This window comes from Megalopta genalis, chromosome 5 (genome assembly GCF_051020955.1).
Source record: "Megalopta genalis isolate 19385.01 chromosome 5, iyMegGena1_principal, whole genome shotgun sequence".
In the NCBI taxonomy this organism is placed as follows: domain Eukaryota; kingdom Metazoa; phylum Arthropoda; class Insecta; order Hymenoptera; family Halictidae; genus Megalopta; species Megalopta genalis.
The window spans coordinates 18,285,555-18,309,583 of NC_135017.1; the positions used below are offsets into that span (position 1 = coordinate 18,285,555).

Consider the following 24,029-nt stretch of genomic DNA (forward strand, 5'->3'; position numbering starts at 1 on the left):
TCCCCTTCATCCTTGGCATTTAAACAGAGCTTCCCATTCCTCGCTCAGTTTCTAATGCCATTTAACTGCGCACTACTCACTTGCAAAATATTTTCTCATGGCACAGTCCGTTCTAGCCTGACCCGACATTTTATTTGAATCATTTTCTTATACCACTTACCAACTATCCTCGACCTCTTAAAGAGCTTCATCGATTCTCGATATTTCTGCATAATTAAACGAAAGATAGGCAAAAGTGTCATAAGAAGGTAATTTCTTCTATACGTGCATCAACGCGCATCGACTTGAGAGACACCGTGAGAGCTCGGAAGCGGAGGAAACTACTTCCTCTTTGCTCTTATTGGCTTATCCCCGGAATCAAGGAGAGTTACTGTTGAATATACAAACAATAACAGTAATTACTACTGGATGATAAACATCATCAAATACGTAGCTAATATGTGTATATATAAACTCTATAGGATGTATATATAATAATATAACCTGCATACGAAGGCTTATTTTGTGAACAACTTCTGCTCACTTTTTTTTATTCTTTTTCGAACACCTGCGCACTACTTGATGCGCAATGGAATAGTTGGAATATAAACACTTCTGTTGGGGGTCGTTTGTCTCTCCTAAAGTAAACAATAACAAAGATAAGATTTAAATGTTTTCAGATCTAATTTAGCCTGGTAAGGTATGTGTGTTGGTCAGACGTGTTAAAGGTCGAACGTGATACGCTTTCTCCGTCCTGTTTCCAGATTGCAATTTCTAACCGGCCCCGTAGGAGGAAGATCGAGTTTTACAACTCGCTTCCGTGAACGATGACCTACCTGTACGAGGAAAACTCTCGGACAAGGTGCCTCGGGATGGTGAAATTCCTTGCTACGCGTAATCGTCGCGTACCTGACGGGTTTCGTGATTCATTGCGCATCGCGTGGGTGCCCAGTATTTGAATAAGTTGATTCCTCCCGCGCGGATGACTCGCGGACGATTTTCTGATTGTCCGTTCGCAATTCCGGCGTTTGACGGCGAGATAAGTTTAATCCGCAACAATGGAAAATTTTTCTCATGTACAGAGTGATCCATGTGAAATGGGCGAATGTTGCAGGCAGGAAGCAGGATCACTAAGGGCAAAGAATGCTCGTTACTTGCGGAAAAGGCATTTCTTTTGGAGGAAAGAGTCATTTCCAAAGTTAACAATTTCAAAATCATTAATATGATTTTAGGTAATTATGAGTAATAGACGGGTTCTTCGATACAGAATATTGTTGATAGGGTCTATAATTCTCTCTACTAAATTCGTGTACTTATTATGGAACACCTTGTACAGATAATGGTGTAATTACTGATCGTATGCACAATGTGCTGCGAGCTACGACTTCCACAGACATTATCCGCCGTTATTTTGACGTGAATGTATTGTTGCGCTTTGCAGATGCAATGTCCTCTAAGAATACGGTCATCGTAATAGAATAATTACGAGTAATTCTCGTGGACGGATGACAGAACTGCGAAATCCAACCGGCGGATTGACGTTAAACGTTGCCGGATAATTGATGACCGGTGGTTACGATCCTACCGAACGTTGGATTCCTCATACGATGGCGTCAGATGGTCATCTTTGACGATTTAGGAATCAGAGTAAAGGATAACCAAACCGTTTTGCGCTTCTTTCAGCAATTCGTTCCAACAGTAATCTTGGACATTTTCAGAGACAGAAGATCTACAATATAGATAGAAGAATTGTATACAGTTGGATCATATAATTTTCTGAAAAATTATACAGGCATCTTATGCAAAACCAGGAGCCGATAACAAGTTACTGACGGCATACGATTAATGATACACGGAACCAGTCCACAATGGATCAGCGATAAGATTGCGTTAACGCAAGTAGCTCTTGCGGGCACAATTCGAGCTTTCTAAACATAATCGCCGCTGGCTGGTAGACAGTTCGCTCGATTTCCTCCTCTTCTTGTTCGCGGTTTCTTCTGCGTCGCCGTCTGCCACGTTCGCGCTGTAATATTGTATTTCGTTCGCGTCAGCGCCAGCTGACGGAAAAAGATAATGGGGCGGCAGCGATGCGGCGTATCTCCGGATCGCAAGCGACAGATCTCGCCGCGCAGATGATTCATTCAGCGCAATGATAATCCGATTCATGCGTTCCACCGCTCTAACTGGTTTCAATGGAATTCCAGTTTTAACCTTTTGATCGCCGTGCATATGCTTGCCTCTGCCTTATACGTGCACGAAATCAAGTTCGATTAACCCTGAAATGGCTAAGCAGTTTGTCTACGTAATAATTCCTTTTCTTGAGATAGCTGAAAAGCACGTTCGAGTAATAAATAAGCTGGGGAAGCTATCCCCTAAGCCAAAGGTTTCTCAAATAGTTCAAAGAAGATGCGTCTACATTCTGGGACTTTCCAGAAATATTTCAAACGGGAAAACTTTTGTACAAATTCACTCCTTGAATGTACATGGAAATAACGCAATTTAGAAGGATCTTGTAATATCTTTTTTTAACGCTCGTTTCCTATTACCGTCAGAGATTCTTCTCGGAACAGCGGGCATTGAAAGGCTCTGTTCCCACAGAATCCGTAGGTACAGTTTTTTCCTGTTCGTTTTCTGCTGATGTCTAACTCTTGCAGCATCAATCACCTGTCAATCGATGAAAAGTTTCTGATTTATGCAGAGTGTCTGTTTGAAAATGGACACCCGTATCGTCATGCTAATATCGGAAACAGCTAGGGGCTCTAAAGGAGTTTTCGTACATGATTGTGTCACGAATTATCTCACAATCTCTGATAATAAATATTCAGTGTTTCCCGATCGTTAGGTAAATTAGTCACGACAATGGCGTCCTCCGCTGGAACATTAAAAGAAGCTTGAATTACAACAGAGGAAAAAAAACACTTGCAATCGATCATTCATATAGCATAGTGGCTCAACACTACTCGATGTCTACGGTTCAGTGGTTTCTCGATGCGAGATTCGAGAATACAAGCCGGACACTATATTAGAATCAAGCACGCTAGTAATGGATCCGAGCACTTTGCGAGCAACGCAATCACGAGCATTTAGGAGCACTGCTAATTGCGCTTACAAAAGCATTGAATCGTAGCAGAGCATGTTCGAACTCTTTGTGAAATTTCCACTTTCCTTTCTCGGATTTATCTCGGCGCAAAAACCTCCGTGATTTAACGATTGTCTGTTGCAGATACCCAGAAGCCATTATTATGTTTTCGTTAAGATCGTTAGTGCATTGCTATTTAGCAATCTTATGTACGTGATGTTGTACAATCAAATAAAGCTAGATAAATCTTGTATATTGTTTCGAACACTCGATGGGCATTTAATTAACACACTTGGTTCCATCGCTAGCCTGCAGTCTCCACTTTTATGGAGACGAGTGATGTAATAGCGATCTTCAAGGGAAGAGCAAATCGAAAACCGATAAAAGGCTGTTACAGCTGATCCAGCAGTCACCTTGGCGGATTGCATAATTAGGTGAACAGACGCGTAATAGAAACGATAAAAATACTGAGGACGTAAAAACGTGACTTCAGCGTTAAGTTAAAGCATGCAGAAAACAATACGATTAGCGCGGTCCATACGAATACGGTGTAAAATACGTAAAAACGCATCTTTTTATAATACATTTCAAAACTCGATGTCCAGGAAAGTCGATTATGGTGCAGAAATTCTAGATAGAGTTCCATAAGATTTTTAACATAAATCCAAATGTCTAAGATCAGGATCTACGTTGAATCTAGGAGCTTGGAAAACTTCTGAATCGAGTCTCGGAGCTGGGAAGAGTTTGTAATTTAAATTCAGAGACTCAGCCGACCTCTATGAACCACCAGTTGATTGCCACCAGCTCATTGAAACAAATAGTCCCAAGCACCCCTCAGCAGGCATCCTTCACCTTGAGGAAGCAAGAGCAATACACCACTTGTTTTTTCCGGTGTTTATGATCCGATAGATCATTCCCAAGACATCCATGTTCGATCAGTCATATTACAACAGGATGAAACGGATACCGCGTGTCGACGACGCTATTTACGGGTACATCACGTCCGCACACGTGACCAGGGTGAATCGTATGGTCGAGCAGGCGGTCACCGAGGAATCCCCCAGTACGAGGAGAGCTGCGTACCTGCCATACGTTAGGGAATCCCAAGAAACAGGTACGAAAGTACCATCCACCGGCACATCGGCACACCGGTTACTCTCTCTTGCAGCGGCGTCGTGCTCTTCATTCACGCATCCGACTCAGCGCGCTAAGGTTCGTCGCGACCGGTACTCTAGTCGCCTTCGGACATCGTCGACGGTGCGCGTTCTGTGATCGACTAGTTCGGTTCCTTTTGCACAAGTGAGAAGAGTTTTATTTTCATTTTTTTCCTATCTCATCTCTCTCCTCCTTCGTACGATTATAGTCCAGCAGGTAATTTGTTGTTTGGGGTTGTTCGAGCAGTGATGTGTGCGCGACGGATACCCTAAGCAAATTTTATCGGCGATATTGATTTTTCCTGTGTCCGGTACGCGGCAGCTTTTTGGGGGACTCACGGAGATATTGGCAGCATTTTTTGCTCGAAAGATTTCTTTCAATGATGCTGGATTTTTTAATTGTTGGAAGGGCGGAGATCGTTGCTTCTGCGGTTTTGCTTTTAATGGAAATTGTTGAATGAGAGTACTTACGTAGTTTCGCTTTGAGTAAAAGACGCAATGGCTATCCCCGAGCGAGCGTCGATCGTCTCATCCCCTAAACGGTTGCATCATTTTCGTCATTCCTGATTTCGAACAGTTTGTGTTACAGTAACTTTCGATCGGTTTCGATGAAAACGCTACAAAAGAACAGAATATTGTTAGTCATCGATCGTGGCGTCAACTGAAAAATCGTTTGTATTCACCGATCGTTCCATACGTTCCCATAACCGGCACATCTATTTCATTTTATCAGCGCGCATCTTCGACCATCGCTGCTGCATCGGTCATCGATTACTTACAGCTGTTAGAAGTGTTTCGATTAATCAGTTATCTTGATTGCTGTTAAGTGTTTTTGCAACGAACAGTTCGTTCATCAAGCGGATCAGTAAGAAGCTTAAATGTATTTTCCCTGAACTATAGACTGCGGATTATGTACTTCGTACACCTGGAATTAGTCTCTTGTTTATGAAAATTCAACCCTTATCGAATTTTCTGGAATAGAACGCTGGTTTAAGCTTGACAGCACAGAGTGATAAGAATTAATATTGTACACTAGTATCTGCGATCAACACTCTGTGATAATACAATTAAATCCTGTTCTTGTTACATAGATAGACCTATAAAATACAGAAATTACACTTTATTTCTAACTGATTAAAATTGATTACTTTCTAAATCACTGGAATCGAATATTCTTCGATTTCTCCTGCACTGGTAGTATCGAATCTTTTTGAAACTATTGAACCGTTAACAAATTTTTATGCCGATTCGGACTTCGTGAGGTAAAACTGTTGCCACATGCCTGGCCCACGGACCATCGTCGCGATGAAAGGGGTCCGTTGTGATGGGAATCCCAAGAGTGCAAATTACGGGAAAAACGCTGGAACTCGTTACTGTTTGAATCGATTTTTTGGACGATTATGCCGACCGAAACTGGTTTCGCGAACATGTTTGCGACCGGTAGTCACGACACCCACTTCAACAACTGATCACTGATACTCCGACAGGGCTCGTCAATGCGACTTCTGCCAGAATGACTGTCACAATGGCCACTGCAAAAGAAAGAACGCTTTGAATTTGTCGAAAAAGCAGGCCCGAGAGAATACGGTCAACCGTTGTTCTCAAGAATCATTTTACTGGTCGATGGTCTGCTGTTAACAACCGGAATATTTTGGAACAGTGAATTTTATAATTCAACAAAAACCAACACAAAATATTTTCAATGTCCAGGAAAATGAATTCTTGATCAAGACGGAAATTCTGTCACTTCCAGCGCTTCCTTGTTAGTTAGAAGAAAAAAAACAACTGGTATGCAAGATGTTTTCCTCATTACCAGCAGCCAATAGATCGAAGGACAATGATGAAGGAATTATCGTTTTCGATTCTTAAAAATCAATTTTCATTCCAGTGGAATAAGTACAAGCCGTGTCTGCACTTCGGCTAGAAGATTAACGGTCACGTAATATTCTGATAAGAAAAATCGTTTGTTTCCTGCAAATATTGGAAATCTTCGGCGCTTACGTTCCCACCGTCGACATAAGGAGAGAAGGAATCGATTATAAGTTACAAAACTGTTTACTCTAGTTGCGTTAAATGTGTGCGCAAGTGAAAACTCCGCGATGAAACGCAAATATCGGTGAAGATACACGCAGCGGCTGCGTTCGCGAAACGTTTGTTCGATCTTGCAACCCGATTATCGAATAAGGAATTTTAAATATTGATCTCGTTGGAAAATATCGTGTTCTCGATGTGTGAAACGCATAAAAATCGGCCGATTTCGTACGGTGCTGGCGCGCGGATTGTTACACCGAATCTTGTGCAATATGGCGTGGGAACTCGGCCGGTATCAGTTAAATCATCATAATCATATTTTCACCTATTAGGGGCATAAAGTGATTGAAGCTTGCATCAACGTTTCTGAACGCACGAAGCTGCCAGCTATCGCAATACGCGCAGATCTTTTGCAAATTTCTGCAGATCGGTTTCGTCATAGTTGTCAGAAACAACGGATCGTCGAATCTCTCAGCTTTGTTCGGCAGCAGCGTTGAAGCGATAATAATCGAACACTCGCTTCGGTCAACTATGTTGCCGTTTACCTTGGGGTGAACGCGCAAAAGTCGATCCTCCCCCCTTTTCTTCTTTCCTCGCCGAAGGAGCATAGCGGGCATACTTTCACTGTATTCTGTACTCGGTACTGTGCAGTACCATTCGTTCTCGACGCCCCTTCGGTCCGTTCCCGGTTTTAACGAGTGTTCGAGTCGATCGGTTTCAGTCGAAGAACAGTGAAAACGCTGGAACGATGACTGGTACCGTCGGGTCTCGACAAATTTACATTTCAATAGGGAATCGTGGCAACAATACATTCTGGCTCTCCTGTAATTAGCGACAGACGTTCCTGGGCCTGCCAGTTAGCTCAGCCGTCTGCACAGCAATCTTCTCTAGAACAAACATTGGAATTTCTTAATTTATCATCGGTCGAACGAAATGTTGGCCCTTCAGTGATCCCGTTTACATTACGTTTTCGTTATTTTTAGCAACCTCGTGATCTTTGGGCTTCCGTTTTCTTATCGCGCTGTTTATGAACTGAAACACTTGAAACGACCACATAGGATATAATGAGTTTTATCGGCTTCAGCTTCGGTTAAGCTTATTTTTTATCGGTTTAATTACGCGTACTTAATCTGCTTAAAATCAAAACTAAAAATCATTCGTTAGAAGAATAATCGATCTGATAATAATCAGGTCCATGGCGAAGACCGAGGGGCAGAAATCTGGCGGCTGATGGAACCGATAATAATCGTTACGGATGTGATACAGAAATCGCAAGTTTAATCAGCAATGCAGATTCAGAATTATCAGGATTTAAAAAATCATTAGATATGTAATAACAGTAGCTGATATCCGTATCAATTTGGCAAGGAAAGGAAGTAAACGATATAAAACTTCTTCAAATTTTTTCAATTGACTACAAAGATGTTTGAAATCTAGAAGATGGCTGTGCTAATCCAGAACTCCAATATTCACCTGCTAACTATCTCAAAATTGATTATTTGCATTTCCTATGAACACTTAAAACAGCTGGCTTTTTGCATGTTACTCGGTAGTAGGCAGAGATTCGAAAGAGATCCATCAAAATGGCAGATTTCGGATTCGTTACTTTATCATTTTTGAGATTGTAGAATATTTTTGTGGGCAATCGCGCTGAGTGTATCTATTTATTTGGATGTGTTTTGCGATACAAATTGAAAAATGTCTTGACGAAGGCCGTCCTCTTGCATTTAAATTTGATTACTGTACAGTCCATAGAATCGAAATTCCTTCCATTCTGAAATCGGTCACATGCATCACCCCACCCCTCTATCTACCTTATTATTAGGTGATAACTGAAGGTGTTCACTTACTGGCTATTCCTCCCCGACGTGGTAAACCTTATCGCATGTTGGTGACTTCAACGATCATGAAACAGCGATACCGTGGCTGCTCTCAGTCTATATATATACGAATTGGCTTCCCGGTAAAAAAATGAGACAATCAGTAGTGCGCCGACTAAAGCGTTTGTATCTGACACCTGAAGTCTCTCCCCGGCTGGATAATATCGAACCAAGCGAACAGGTGTCGCGGCGCATTCACGCTTCTAGAGGTATTATCAATAATATAATAGAACATTAGAGTGCAGCATCTAATACAATTAGATATTACATGAACCGAATTTATACATTTTTATCACATGTACTTGAACACAGCAAGTTCACGGATGGAAACATTTTTGTGAACTTAATCATAGCAACAGAAAGAATTGTAAATGCCACGTAACCGATAAAGTAGGAAGCACGGAGGAAATTTAAATACGGTGAAGTTTCAATTAATATCGATACGCTCCGTACGGTGCTATGTTCAAGCACTTGCGAATTTTGAATTACGATCGGTTGGCAACGATCTGAAGGGAGCCGTATGCCCGATCGATTATCGAGTCTACGGGTATTTGAAATTTTGAATTTTAAACATGGAACCGGTCGTCTACAGTTTCATCGAAGTAGACTGCAGTCTAGACTGCAATCGTTCGCAGCGTGGATTACACTTTATCTCGCTATTGTTGATTTTACATTGTCGCGGTGGTAATTCAATAACTGCCTATGCGAATCAGGCGTCTTGTTGCATCCGCACATTCCGACAGCGATATGAATCTGACAATATCAAACGAAATCATATTAATTACAATCTTTCTTTTTCCAATGGAAGTCTTTCTTGTGCTTCTTGAAACTGTACACGTAGACGTTTCGCCGGTAGTCGATCATTTTATCTGTTCGTTTCCAGATATCTCGCGTTCGATATATCTATTTCCGATTGCGAAACGTTCACGTCTCTATCAAACCTTTAAAACTACGTTCAAGTGGCGTGTAATCGATACCTGATTCAATATCTTCGTACACGATGTTCATTGACGTTCCACGAAAACATTTCAAGCGCCGTTTCTAAAGCAAGAAGTACTTGGAACGTTCGTTCGTGAAATTACTGAAATTCGAACGTTCGGTATCAACGGTTTAAAAATGGCATTTACTACTGCCGGTAAATGCATTTCGGTGCCCTCGAAATTCTCGAATTACCGCTTTGCTGCAAGTTAAACAAATATTTTATGATCTCTCGGGTTTACGATCGTGGAATACGTCGTATATGTATAACTACTGCTACGTTCTCACCGGTTATTTTCACAATTTAACCGTACAATGTCGCGATAGTGCAAACAATCGTTCCTATAACGGACGATAAAATAAAGCCGCGAGAAGGCCGATAAAATGTGAATCAGATGTTGACCAGATAAAAAGGAATTCTTTGTTTCCGAGCGTCGCAGGCTTACCAAGGATCGTAATCGTAATTTTGAAATTGTACGTTAACGTACATATAATACAGATCCTCGTGTTCAAAATACGATGAGGCGGGAAAACCGATGGAAACATATTGTACGCTATGTTACACGTACACAGATTACGACACGATCCCTTGTTAGATGTTTCTTGTGCGTCACGATGTTACCGACGTGTGAAACGATTGATCACGTTTTGTTCTTTGAAATACTTCGCACTCACTCGTATTTCTTTCCGTTACCTCGTTTCAACCTCTACTAGATTTAATAGAGAATTTTCAACCTTGCGCGCACAGCATGCGACATCTAGGAGGACAACAAGCTTTCTATCTACTTCTAGAAATTCATTTTCGACCTGAAAAAAAGCATAAATGAATGAAAGTGTCGTATTTCTTCTGAACTTGGACGAATATGTTGGCCACGGTCTGCTTCGCAACGAATTACCTCCGTGAGTCTGAGGGTGAAACATTTTTTAAAAATTCGCCGTTTTCAGGAGACTTTGACCGGCGAGAAAGGAACCATGTCACCGGTGGAGGATAATTGGTTTATGCGACGACTGATGTCTCAGACGGATACCTACCACGGAGATAAACACGATCACGGTCACGATCACGGTTACGAGAGCGAGGATATGTCTAGGGTACTGATCGCAAAAGGCGTCACTATGGCTATCCTGTGCATAGTTAGCACGTGCATGGGCATTCTACCGATGCAACTAGCGAAGTGTTTGAAATGGAACACCGCCAGCGCCACGAATCCAAGGTACGTTCCATTTCTGTTCCACTCCCACTTCTTATCTTTTCCTGACACAATAGCCAACCTCCGAGCTTCAGATAGCAAACTTCACGCCAGAATAGATCCTAACGCTGATCCTAATCGCCTAGGAAATAATATCGACCGGATAACTGCGAGAGGTGATTTGAAATTGTCCGTCTTTCAAACGGAAGATAAGTTCGGAGATAAGTAACTCGATGACCTAGCTGCACCATCGAGCGGTCAACCCACATCCTGTTGTTTCTCGCTAAATCCCCCAATTCACCTCGACGTCGAAACAGGTGTGGACCCCCCTCTGACCAAACCGATAACCCAGTTGCATGTGGGTCGTTGAAAGTAAACACGTTGAGCGTGAAGTTTGCGCATCCGTTATCAGCGTGACGATCGCGATGTAACCGTTACAAAGACGACCCCCGTGACGCAATCTCGTATTACGAACGGAAACCGGGTCGATAAGCTAGAATTGTACTGACCAATTGGATTCGTTGCGATAGGTCGACCAGGCTGGTGAGCCTGTTGCTCGGATTCGGCGGCGGCGTGCTCCTCTGCACCACGTTTCTTCACATGCTGCCGGAAGTGAAGGAAGGGGTGGAGGATCTTACGAACGACGGGAAACTTCCCTCGCTCAGTTTCTCGTTGGCGGAGGTTCTTACCTGTGCCGGGTAAGCGCATTCGATACTTCGAATTTCCATTCGAACGGTAACGCGAGGGGTCGCGACTGGAGCGCTCGATTCGGATTCGCCCGCCATTTTGGTTTTGTTGTTTTGGCGGAACTGAAACGTTCGTTTCAAAGAAGCGCGGACAGGATCGAGCCCTTGTTCATCCCATGGGATCTATTTACGAGTGGATAAGGAATAATGTTAAATCGTTTCGATAGCAAACGAATTCTAAAATTCTTCTCTATTCGAATTTTCAGATTCTTTATTATGTACCTGGTGGAAGAGTTGGTGCACACGCATCTGAGGTCCAAACAAGCGAAAAGAGAGAAGAATTCGAATGTCAGCAGAAGTACGAACGAGCTGGTGGAGAACGGGCAAACGCAGACGAACTGCGTCACCGGTCACTCTCACGTGTAAGAATGGTTATGGTTGTCTCGGCCGTACTGTCGGCCGGTTGTAAATCGTATGCAAATTACGACGGGATAAAAGTATGTTCGTTATTGTAGCAACGGCCACGGCCATTCGCACCACTTGCCGGCCATAATGGACGAGAAAGATGACTTCGTCATCAGCTCCCTGCGGGGATTGTTAATAGTTCTCGGGTTGTCCGTGCATGAATTATTCGAAGGACTCGCTATTGGACTGGAGAGTTCAGCCACTTATGTCTGGTAGGTTGTCGATCGACGTCGAGATCGCGTTTAACAACGGTAAAACACTGTTTACGGTTGAGTCACAATTAGATGTTTATGCATATTCGCATTCCTCGGGCTTACGTAAAATAGGAATTGAGCCGCTAATGCATTTGTACTTTAGCTCTACTGTACAAGAAGATACATGTATCTAGAACAGGATCATAAATGATTTTAATTAAAACTAGTTGTAACTGAGATAAGATCTTATTATTATCATTTTTTTTTTATTATTATCATATTAAAACATAAAGTTTTATTAACTCTCGTTGCGGTCACTTAATTGGTACTATATTTAATTGCTCGTGCGGGTCACCAGTGACCTACGCGACCTGTAAACTGGGTCAAATAAGATTAGTGAAATTTCGTAAGCATGTAGCATTTCTGTAATTGTATATTGTTTGTAGGTACATGTTCGCCGCGGTGGCAGCCCACAAATTCGTGATTGCGTTCTGCATCGGCGTGGAGCTAATGGCGTCCAAAACCAGGCAATATCTTTCGATCATTTATGTCTGCACATTCGCGATCGTTTCTCCTTTGGGGATCGGCATAGGAATGTGTTTGGTTGGTGGCGGAAGCGCTGCCGCTAGTGGCATACTTCCGGTCTTGCTGCAGGTATAGTTCTTCCATTGCTGCAACTCTTGTTTCACTCGTCGATACATACAAACTAAGTAGTTAATGAGCCAACCGCGGTTCATTGAATATTCCGGACAGTGTTCTTGTATTACAACGGTGTCTAAAGATTATCAATGTAGATTTCACTGCAATTACTTAATTATCCGAGATAGTGGTCATAAATAGTATTGTAAATGCAGTTACCAGTAAAATCAACATAATTTTCTATTACAGGGAGTAGCTTCCGGTACACTACTGTACGTAGTGTTCTTCGAGATCCTCCAGGAGCATAGGACCGGCTTGAAACAGTATCTATCTATTCTGATAGGATTTCTCGTGATGTTCGGACTGCAGATATTGAGTAAGTACGCTGAACGCATGCGATGACTATGGATGAGTCAATAAAAATTATCTTCGTTGATTTTTTCATACAATAAAAGAAAAACGTCCTCGGTCTTACTTTAGTTGACCTAGTTAATATCCTGTTTTTAATGACAGCTGTTAAGTTATGATTATTTGTTCAAGCAAACGAGGGCATCCAAAATTATTAAATTATTTAACAAGTTTCCGTTGCCAGAGTCTAAAATATTTTTATTGATTCATTCTTCGTGCTGATGAGCAATAAACAAGATTGCTGAACAATGTAGCAAGTAAGAGACGTTAGGTCTGGGACAAGATCAAGCAACTTCGTGACAATAAATTGCAATGAATTATACGCCGATAACACGGCAGGGCGCGAAGAATGCGATAATTTAAAATTTCAAGAGACGAAAGCGATGAAATTATTGGTGCGCTCTGCGTGTATTAATCGCAAGCGTGTCAATAGTCAGTTATCAGTAGACAAAGCACGCGATTTAAAGTAAAGTCGAGGAAACAGCTGACATTCAGGGCAACGGCCGCGATAGTATAATCCAAGGAAATGAGTACATATGTACAAGGAAAATGAGCGAACAAACGTTTTTCCTTTGTCTTTTCCCATTCTGATGACGGAATATTAGCAGATCAACTGTAAACAGTAAACTATAGTTTATCCATAGAAGAAACGCGATCGGCAACCAATTTCACGGCTCACACACAACATTTAATAATATCTTTATTTCGCTCGTTTATTCTTAATGCTTGCGATTATATGATTATTCCAAACAAAGTTGTCGGCAACGTGAATTTGCAATTTACTTTCTTTACACGGTTGCCAATGGTACAATGTTCCAATTAAAGCCGTCATGGAATTAATTCAAGCAATAAAATAGAAGACATCGATGCGCATAAATCATAAATTATCTACGCTGTTTACTGGCGGCGTGTGCGTTATTGGAAAGCTTCATCAGAATCTTCTCGAAACACACAAATAAATTATTCTGTTCGAGTATTTGTAGATCGGCCACCTAAAAACCGACAGGATCATGTGATGGTACCATATACGTAGGCGCTCACTATTCTTGGTAGCAAAACTTTTTCTGCACGAATGAGCCGAGTCTGCGTGACCATTACCGAAGTGCCTTTCACCGTGAAATCAGCTTTATGTATTTATACATGAGCGCGGGTAATTCATGGTCGACTTGAGACATTTAAATAGGAATTTCAAATTCGGTCGAGTTCCAAGTAACGTTGTTTACTCAAATTATTTAAAGGCCAAGAAATACTTCTTGGATAAACAAATCTCTATAATTACAGAGTACACTGAAATGGCATTGTATCATCCAAGCTATTGTTTTTCCCAAACGAGCCAATGAACGTAAAACCGTCGAAATCACATTGTTGATTTCTATTTAATATTCGGCTGTGCTTCTCGCCCCAATATAACGCGAGATTGCGCGCATCGTCATTCCCTGGAATTTACAATGGAACACTGACGTTCCATCGGTTCCCAGAAACACGTGCTGATCGATCAGCGAAATCGATGAAAATCAATCAACACTCGCCGAGAGTTCAGTGATACTGCAACGTAATACTCGGGAGTTGCTGGTTCTTTTTTTTCTACCGCTGTCATTATCTAGTTACATCGGAGTGCATGCAACGTCCGCTATTATAGAATGAAATTTTCTCTTTTTGCGTTATTATGCGTAATCGGTGATTGGTTGTTTGCGGATCGCTCGTCACCGGTTTAGCGAGCACACGGAAAGTAGGTCTCGCTAATGGAGTTGCAGCTATTTGATATTCTATTGAACATTCATATGGGCCAAGGAGGTCCGAACCGACCACGGTTTATCTCTAAATAAGTTCATTCTTTTGAAGGAGTTTCGAAGCTGTTTCAACTGTCGCTAACATTACGGTGAAAATGGCAAGTTACACATGAATGGTTGAAAGTACTCGATACAATTCAAAGCTTGTAAAATAACTGTACATTAATTTCTATCATTTCTGATGCGATACGAATTTCTTTTCTGTATCTAACACCGAGCAGAAAAATGAACACAATGTCTCAAAAGTAAAAAGATAGAATTCATCGAATATCCAATTTTCATTACAGTACTTGCTCAGACAATATAATTTATCCAATCACTTCCTATAAAAGTCTCTGTATAATTTTGATAATTGTAAAAAGAGAAACCAGTACCACTTTGACGGTGGGTTTAGCGTTAAACTAATGCTCCCGGCGTTGCTGAATAGTTCAGAAGATAGGAAAGCCTATTAGGAGTTGTTATTCGAATCCTGTGGAAATATCTCCTGCAATTCGGTGAGATAAATGTAAGTGGGAACAGTTGAATCAGTTTCGAAACTATTTGAACTTTTACGGAGCTAATAGGAAGTTTATGGGGCGTGCGGGCAAGAACCATTATAACAGCATTCACGTCGGTTTACGTGAGCGCATACAATGAGAGTCGACGGCCCAGGGGAAGGAGAGAACGAGTAGGTTGGTAGGGAAGCTATGCCATGGAAGGGGAAGACAGCAGGAAACGATTCGGCTCGAACTATGTAAGACGCGAGGGGATCGAGCCGAGTCCCCAACCAGCCCCGGAGTGTCGGATTCACCGTCGCACCGCGTGGAACTATCGTTCCTCCGATCGCATAGTTCGCGGTGCTTCTGTCGGGTCCCAAGTTCCAGTTCCCTCGAAAAAGAGAAACTGACCGAGTGCCGGGTGCGGGAAGTGCTCTATCGGTTTGCGTGCATCGTAGTTGCCGAGCATGCGTTCCAGACTATAGTTGCTCCGAAACAGTCCGCAGTGTTCATTTCACTCTCGCGGAAAGTCCTCCGGTTCATTCGACGAACGATCTTGCTGTGATACCACGAGGATCAATCTTGAAGAGGTGACACGTGTCTCCCAAGTATTATAGTTGCTCCGATTATAGTTTTATCGGCGAATATTGTTTCGAACTGTTCGGGAGAGCGGTGAGTGCAGTGCCCCGCGAGGACTATCATTTGCGTGCTCGAGACGCTTTTGTAATTAGTATAATTGCGCTCTGGCGCAGGCTCGCCTTGGGCCTTTGTTTAACAGTCCTCTAAGAGAGTCGTAGGAATGACAGCAGGATAAACTTGATTTTTCATTGGTCCGTTTCGCAATAGTTGTTTCATTCTACTCGCGGACTTCTGGTAGATTCGTTGGACGTTTTCAACAGCGTAATCCGGTTACCCTTCTTGTGGAACGATTACCTTATCTTCCAAGGAATATTATCTGGAAAAAAAGAATGAATTACCGGTTAACTCGCGCCACAACAATACTGCGTCGTAAATCATAGAAAGAGAAATTTTGAAAAGTTGTCCTTCTCGACGAAGTTCCGTCAGGATTTTCTTTCAGAAGATAGATCTCTGTTGACCTCCGCTTCGTCGTTTCACTTTCGATCGTCGTTCGAGGACGATTTTTTGCATCGCTTTCCGGTTAGTTGCGCCGTTTAAATAGCCGATAGCTCGCCGAAACGAAGGCAATCGTTAGCATAACTCTAAAAGACAGTGATCCGGTAGCCGCCGGGAATCGGTGAAAAATTGAGCGTGTCCTTGACGAGACTAAATCCATGTGGAATATCTAAGCAGGATCTGCGTCGGATCCGGTAATACAATTACCGGTGTCGCCAATATCGCAGGATTAAAGCTCCGTTCCGTCGACCAATTATCTTAATCGAGAATCAGAGTGTCGATCTTCCTATTAGACGGGTTAAAATCTGCGGCATTCGAATCCTGGCGATCACGCGGGAGTCCCGAGCAATTTTATTCGCGGTTAGAGCCGGGAGCACAAAAGCATTGCGGCGATGCATTCGCGTTGAGAGCGAGACCGCTTGTCCTGGATCCAGGCGAGCGGAGCCAAGCACGTGTCGCAATATTCCACTTTTCCTTTTTGGAAAGCGCGAACGGAGCGCGCTCCGAAACGCTCCCGATTAGTTTTCCCCTTAGCGGATCGCCGGGATCTTGATTGTTTTCGTTTCAAAAGACGCGATCTTGTCTGTTAAAGCCGCGTGGTGAGGATTTTGACCTACATTCGAACTCCTCTGCGCACCTCGAAAGGACATTAACACCCCGGAAAGGTCGGCTTGCTCATCTTCTCCTCCTCGAAAACCGTACGTCGTCGACGAGTCCTCGGTGCGTGTCAAGTGAAAAAGTAACTGCACCGATCGCCTGATCAAACGGGGAACGGCGGGACCAAAACATCGATGCAAACGCCGAGCTAGAAGGTCGCGATGACAAATGACGAAGACAAGGGGAAGAAGGACGTAGTGAAGTGGTGACCACTTGAATTCGTGAAAGAGACGAACTCTGAAGAAAGTAGTTCCTAGAAGGAGTAGCTTATAGGCGCGGAATCTAGTTCAAAGGTAGAGAAAGTAGGGACAAGATGGAGGAAGCGAACACGTCCACGATCCTGCTGGTAGCGAAGATAGGAGCTATGATAGGCCTCGGATTCGGGTCCCTGATCCTCGGCATGCTACCGTTGATCATCGGACGGTACAGGATGAATCATCGTCAAAAACGACACCGCGGTATTTCAAGCAACTCCAGCACCTGCACGTCTACGTCGGTCTCGAACGCGTTTGGTTCCAACACCGCAACCACATCCGCGAACTCGCAAGTACGTTCGCGACACATCTCCATTTGTTTCCCTTAACGAGTCGAACGTTTCGTAAATAGATCCTTGACTGGTATAACAAGCGACGCGCGGACGATAAAAAGTGAGTCATTACGTTAAACGCCGGACTAACTTGATTTCGAGTACACTTTCCTCTAGCTGGCTTTATCAGATTTTTCGAATGCTGACCAGTCGAGGTTCCGTTTGATTTTACGAAACGAGTATCGTTCTTCGAGAAAGTGTTTGATCGAAGTTACAGTGTCTCCAGAAAGACTTCCTGCGCTAGATAGGTACATCGAGATTAGAGGACGTTTGTCATCGACGAAGAATCTAAGCAAAATTGTTGATGGCTCGACAAACGTCTTCCTTGTTATATCAGGTCATCGCTGCATTAATTCCTTTGCATCCAAATAGCAATTCTGCGGTGCCATTGAGAATAGAATCTGAAACACTTTACGCATCGCTTAAAGTCCCTATTTACTATATTGCCAAGCAATGTAAAAATGTACCTAAAATAGCCTCAGAAGGTCTTCGTTGTACCTCGAGCATCCCATGTAATAAATTCTGTAGAAGTTCTAAAGGTATGAGCTAGCAGAAGTTATCAGAAGTTCCTTCAACATCTGCAGACAGCTGGAAGACTTTGCAAGATCGTTAAACGTAGAGCTGTTACATTTGACATTCGCAAACTTTCGAACGAGTTTCGCGATAGCTCGGTTCCTTTGGTCAAATGCTTTCTCCAGAACATTGTCCCATCGTGACAACTCCTTAACGTCCTTGCGGTCAAGGTCATCCTTGATAGCTTCCCGGACAGCTTGCTCGCGAAACATCGGCACATGTCCTGCTCCCCCAGGGTCTGCACACGTCCCTTCTGCTCTGCTTCGGCGGCGGTGTCCTGCTGTTCACGACCTTCTTGCACCTGGCGCCGGAAGTGCGTAGCAGCGTGGAGCGCCACCAGTCGAACAATCAGCTGCCAACGTTGGGCACGTTGAGCCTGTCGGAGTTGCTGTTCTGCGGAGGCTTCTTCCTGGTCTACTTTGTCGAAGAGGCTGTGCACGCGGCTCTCACGGGAAAGCCCGAGTCCTCCGAGGCCCTGTTGTACCGAACTGTGTCGGTGCGCAGATGCAACAACAACCAGTCGGGTGCATCGGCTGTCACGTACACGGGATCGAGCACCACGGTGTCGACGACGACCAGGTCGACCTGGAAAGAGGACGTCGAGGACTCGGAGGACATTGACTCCAGTATAAGGTCCACCCACCATCTAGACGACCTGCAGGATAGCAAGCAGGACAAGACGCTGCCCGCTATCTTCGTTTTGTCCTCGCCAACGGGACTCTCCTCCTCCTCGGAGCGGCATCATGCTGATCACAGACACTCCTCCTCCGTCGCCGACTTGAACAATTACCCCAGGACCAAGCAACACGAGCATAAGCACGTGATGACGAAGAACACGTCGATCCAGGGTCTCTTGACTGTTCTGGCGCTATCGTTTCACGCCATCTTCGAGGGATTGGCGGTAGGTCTAGAGCCCTCGATAGCGTCGGTTGTTTATCTAGCTGCGGCTATTGCTACCCATAAATTGGTCATCTCCTTCTGCGTCGGTATGGAGTTGTACGTCGCCGGAGCCTCCACTAGAACCACATTGGGGTACCTCACGATATTCTCCATGGTGACTCCCATCGGGATCGCTGTGGGACTCGCGCTGGGCCACTTCAAAAACGACAGCGAGAATCTAGGCCCCACGCCCACGATACTCCAAGGAATGGCCGCCGGGACGCTGCTGTACGTGGTTTTCTTCGAGGTTCTGGCACGCGAGAGGGCTAACGAGAAAAGTGGACTCTTACAGTTGATGGCCATAATCGTCGGGTTCATGCTGATGTTGGGCCTACAAATCGCCAGTGAGTGTCTTCCGGCCGTAACGAATTTACCGATAAACTTTGCCCTCGCCAAGGCTTTGCTAATCTTTCTCGTTACGTCTTTGCCGATTGCGAGATCTAATGATCACCGAAATGCTGGCTGTAAGGCAGTTCAATTATTGCATATGGAGTAGAATCGGACCGGCAGCTGACTTTCATGAATCGTTCCATTGCTCTTGGTGTAGAGGTCGTCGGACGACTGCTGGTGAAAGTGGGATCTCGTGATCCGGCCGCGAAGCGTCCACACTTTCGCAGCTATTGAAATTATTATCTGAATTTTACCAGTGTAACTTTCTCAGGACACGCCGTAGTCCTGTCCGCAGAATTACAACTGCTTGGACACGTAGCATAGCCAACTGTGTAGGGAATTTGATGCCTCGAACTTGTCATCGTCGACAAGAAGAATATCTAGCTCTCGGTTCATAATAACTCTTTCAAGCTGTCAGTCAACCGGTCTCCCACCGCCGTGCCGTATCGGCAGCGTTTAACGAGCGTTTTGGCAGGTTTTCGTCCCACCTTCCCGCGATCCATCCTCGGTGCAAACCTATCGCAGGTACGTCCTTGATGCAATCACCTCCCACGTGTTACTCGAGCTCGTGGAAACGTCTATCGATTTGACGAACAACCCAGTAACGACGTCCAAAAAGTCACGGCCACGAATGCCATGACTCCGCGCAGCTGATCCTCCGGCAAAACAAATCCCTTATCTTCTCTCGAGCCATAAACTCGTCGCAGCAACCGGGAGTCGTTTATCCAAACAATTTTCGATCGTCGTTTTCGTAGCGATGGAATCGCCGGGTCTTCGTATCATCGTTTATCGCTGGAAAGTATAGACTCGGTTAATCACAACGATAATGGAAAGCGTTTTGTAATCGAATCTCCGCGCTAAAGATGCGGCACCGTTCGTTATAACGGGACAGAAATTGTATTGGTCGTTGCGCAACTTGCTGCAGCGTTATTTTTCAACCAGTCGGCTCCCATGCGTCGTTCCTCCTCCGATACTCTCCAATCTATCAAAGGGGATCAAATCAGAGAGTTATATATCTAAACGTCGTCGCAACGTTTCCATCGTTAACAAACAGAGATTCCGATCTATCGAGATAAACGCGCGCTAATCCTCGCTGAATCGTGGAGCAACGCCGGAAGTACGAAACGGACTCTCGGGTTTGGTCAGTGACCGTTCTTCGCGCAATACGCCAACGTTCGCGCGGAACAACGGAGGCAGTTTGCGTGCCAGTTCCCTTTAAAGAGACTTTAACCCCGTCTACGCATCTGATTACGAGAATTTACAGATTGACTTCTATCCCCATCCTCTCTCGACGTGTACGCACACGCACCGGCCGATTTAACGTTTCCTTCTTTTTTTTCCTCCCTTTCCGTGTTACTCGACGAACAACTCACGGAACATGCGTTCACAAGGATAGCTCAATTGCAATTAGGCTAACGACACCGATAGATCGGGCGCGTACGATTGAATATCGCGGCGAAAATGATTCGTGCCGCGTCTGTGCGTTACAGCTTACGTATACGGACCGGCAAGAATCATTCGGGCAACGATTTCGTTTGCAGAGGAATCGTCGCGGCTCGGATTGCTACAATAAAACTCGGATGTACCTATTAGCCTATTAATTCGCGAAAAGTACGTGATATTGTGACAGCTGCACGCCGGACTCGACCGGATGCTGAACGTCCCCGGCCGATTTTGAATTTGAAATCGCCTTTCGATTCGTGAAACAATGAAACATCATTATCTAAAACAATTGGCAAAGTAATGAAACATCAATAACTAAAATATTGTAGATAAAACAAGATTGAAAATTATACACACCTTGATTAAAATATCGATCGTCCAATCGATCACCTAAAACTCATTGGGAAAGGTCGCGCGCTACGAAAGCGCGAAGCGTTGTCTGAAAAGACGACCGGCGACCTTGAAATATCCCCGTCATGTTGATGTATTACCTCGGTTAACATAGGATTCTGAACAAAAGATCAATTCCGTTCGTTTAGCAGGTATTCGTGACGACCGTAACATATCACATGTCCAAGTACCATTACGATTGATCTGAAGAGCACTCGCGTTGAATCGTCGTACCGTTCCGCGCCGTAAATTCGAGAAGGTTTCCCGCGGATTTCATCGGCGTCTTCCGCGGCTGTCATTCTGAAATTGTCACGGTGCACGGGGTCTTTATCATGGCCGATTAAGTGCATAGTCATTGGTCGCCCGGAATGCGTTTCTTGCCCGACTTTAATAACAGCGAGCGGATTGCTCGAGAAAGGTCTAGGCTCGGGGGACCTAGAAAAGGAAGGCTTCGTAATGACAGCCGCCTTTGTGGTACCCGTCGTCCGTTATACAATTTGATTTCACGGTGTGTCGTCGCTCGGAGGTGTACGTAAGTACACGTGAATCTAAACGGCATGCTATTCGATTCGAGAGAAGAAACGAAACATAATAAACACGCCGGCCCGTCTCCGCCATTTATCTGTATTGTTTACATTCTGTCGGCCGACTCAGCTTCAATTGATCCTGTAAAATCATTTTCGTATTTTGTGGTAATTCTTTGCGAAGTCCATGGACGAAAGTTTGCAGCAAGTAATTTAGACGTTACTTACCTTGCACGTTCTGTTTCGATCAGCTAACGCCTATTTCCTTATCGAATGTTTTATCCTCTAGCATCGATTTCATAAAAAACAAGATAAAGATTGTACAATCGAACAAACGATAACGCTATCGTTTGAATCCTAGATATATATTTTTTAAAATATTTACGTTTCACGTATCACCGGTCTCGAAAATAGTCCCTGTTTTATCGACAGTGCAAACCGATATGATTTCAGCGAGAAGATATTCCACAAAGATTCGCTTATCTTGTAATTAATGCCGATCGTATCTTCTTCGTTGCAAAGCAACTATAAATATCGGGGACATCGCGAGAACAACCTTATTAACAAAATGTTAAAATTAATTAAAATTAAAAACAGAGGTTCGAAATGAAAAGGATAAAATGCTCTAGCTCACTGATACATCCAGTGCCATGGCGACGTCTCAATATTTAAGGCAGTCGATGCCAAAGAGTTGATTATTAGCAAATAGTTAAAAACTCATTTTGTCTTTGCAGCGGCACATTCCCATTCGCATAATCATCGCAATTACTCGGACAGCCATAACCACGAGGACGAGAATCGCCATGAAGACGATCACTATCACGAGTCGGACTCCCACGAACATTTGAAGAACAGCGAGAGAATACTTAATGTTACGTTCGACCGAATGGCAGAGACTGTGACGGAAGCTGTCAGCAGCTACTTGTCCTCGTCGATGAAGATCCCGATATCTGGTGTCCACGAGAGAAATGTAACGTCTCCTCACACGGATCGTAGCTAAAAAGATTCGCCTGCCAAAATAGTGGCGCCAAATAGTTCCTCCGTGAGATAGATGTCACTCGATCGGTACTTACTTTTCGGGGATACCAATTGCGCTACTTAGTGTACACCGACAGCTTATTGGGAAAACATGGAGCTTGATGACAGGGTGAAAGGAAAGTCTCGATCGACAGAAGAAAGACAGTATTATGAAGAACTTCCATTTTAAGGTGAGAGACATATTTCGAACGCAAACGTGCATTCGAGAAACTTTCGTTCCGGATGTTCGGCGAGACTTAGTTGGAATTCCGGTAAATTGGTCACGTGATTGGTGGTTGGATTCAATTGTTATTCGATCAGGGGAAACATCAATTTATTCGTAAATTGTAAATGTTTTACCACTAGTCTAAAAAGGACAACAAAATGAAATAGTTTTATTATCTATTTTGCAAACCTATTTATAGGTTCTACGCCGTTTAAAATTCGTCCTAGATCGGCTCCAACTAAGTTTCGAATATTAGAAACGTTTGAATGTCTCGCACCGTTTGAAAATAATACTCTCGCTGAGCGTGTCGTTATTATGTGTCACATTAATCTTAAGATACTGAAGATACAAAAAAACTGTATGTGAAAACGTGGTGTGAGGAGAACGAACTGTCATTATTTTTAAGGACGATATATATAATGTGATACGATCCACGGCGACAACATGAAATCGCGTTACTTATTCTTCTTTTTTTTTATGTAATATAGACTGTATGGTATAACCGTTTCGATTACTATCTTTTATACTGTAATTAGAAACACATATCTCAATTGTTTCTACGGATATTTAAATACAAGCACGTATAATATATGCATATTGCATGATAGTATAACGGAATGAAAAACGTATGGTTTATAATCATCGAGTGTTGAAGTCTTTCCATCTGAGGAAGATCGCGTACACGATCGGATTTTAACAAATTTAGATGTTTACAGATAGTGTACATACGCGTGCTGCCGTTTTCTTTGTGAAATAATGGCTCACGTGTAATCCGGAATGATAATACGTACGTTGTTATTGATGCGAAGACAATGGAAGCCAGGCGAAAACATGCAAAACAACATTCTACAAATGTTTTCAATTCCATTTGTATCATATTCGCCATCTCGAATTCGTATACAAATCGTGTGCTAACGCGTCTAGTACATACAAACATATTTTAAGAAACAAACATACAACATATTTTTTCAACCCAAAGAATCGATTTACAAAATATAAATTGTATTTTTCAACATAAGCGAATCATGATACAGCAATAACTTGTACATATATACAAAATGTTAAATAAAAAACAATATTGAATATCGCTAAATTAATTTAATCAGTTTAAAATTCGGCCAAGATACTGTTATTCTGTACCTCTATTCTGTACCAATACATTCTTTATGTTATTTATAATCGAGAAATTCTTTATTGTTTA

At 43.3% G+C, this 24,029-nt stretch overlaps 2 protein-coding genes and 2 long non-coding RNA genes across 16 annotated transcripts; 2 read left to right on the forward strand and 2 right to left on the reverse strand.

Moving 5' to 3' along the window:
• Nucleotides 1-490: 490 nt before the first annotated feature.
• Nucleotides 491-10,127, reverse strand: LOC143259405 (uncharacterized). Of its 12 annotated transcripts, XR_013033242.1 has the most exons (9): nucleotides 9,998-10,127; nucleotides 9,390-9,908; nucleotides 9,101-9,303; nucleotides 8,094-8,326; nucleotides 7,210-7,283; nucleotides 4,896-7,130; nucleotides 4,684-4,829; nucleotides 816-2,851; nucleotides 491-617 (listed from the first exon to the last, which is right to left on the reverse strand). It is a non-coding gene; the product is annotated as an uncharacterized LOC143259405 (long non-coding RNA). The 12 variants fall into 12 exon arrangements; XR_013033241.1 differs by lacking the exon at nucleotides 7,210-7,283; XR_013033240.1 differs by having other exon boundaries at nucleotides 4,896-7,283.
• Nucleotides 9,853-16,815, forward strand: LOC117220433 (zinc transporter ZIP3). The gene is made up of 8 exons (XM_076521350.1): nucleotides 9,853-9,976; nucleotides 10,047-10,315; nucleotides 10,822-10,989; nucleotides 11,244-11,399; nucleotides 11,493-11,654; nucleotides 12,083-12,290; nucleotides 12,525-12,651; nucleotides 16,676-16,815. Exons 1-8 carry the CDS (start codon nucleotides 9,965-9,967, stop codon nucleotides 16,684-16,686), a joined length of 1,113 nt encoding a protein of 370 aa, XP_076377465.1. The 5' UTR covers nucleotides 9,853-9,964; the 3' UTR covers nucleotides 16,687-16,815.
• On the reverse strand, nucleotides 12,855-22,135 carry LOC143259406 (uncharacterized). The gene is made up of 4 exons (XR_013033246.1): nucleotides 21,029-22,135; nucleotides 20,815-20,951; nucleotides 17,794-20,210; nucleotides 12,855-17,727 (listed from the first exon to the last, which is right to left on the reverse strand). It is a non-coding gene; the product is annotated as an uncharacterized LOC143259406 (long non-coding RNA).
• On the forward strand, nucleotides 17,054-23,921 carry LOC143259404 (zinc transporter ZIP3). 2 transcript variants are annotated; one of them, XM_076521348.1, is made up of 3 exons: nucleotides 17,054-17,287; nucleotides 18,084-19,182; nucleotides 22,320-23,921. In XM_076521348.1, the coding sequence occupies exons 1-3, from the start codon at nucleotides 17,054-17,056 to the stop codon at nucleotides 22,583-22,585; spliced, it is 1,599 nt and encodes a 532-aa protein (XP_076377463.1). In that variant the 3' UTR covers nucleotides 22,586-23,921. The 2 variants fall into 2 exon arrangements, with proteins under 2 accessions (XP_076377463.1, XP_076377464.1); XM_076521349.1 differs by having other exon boundaries at nucleotides 18,135-19,182.
• Nucleotides 23,922-24,029: the final 108 nt, after the last annotated feature.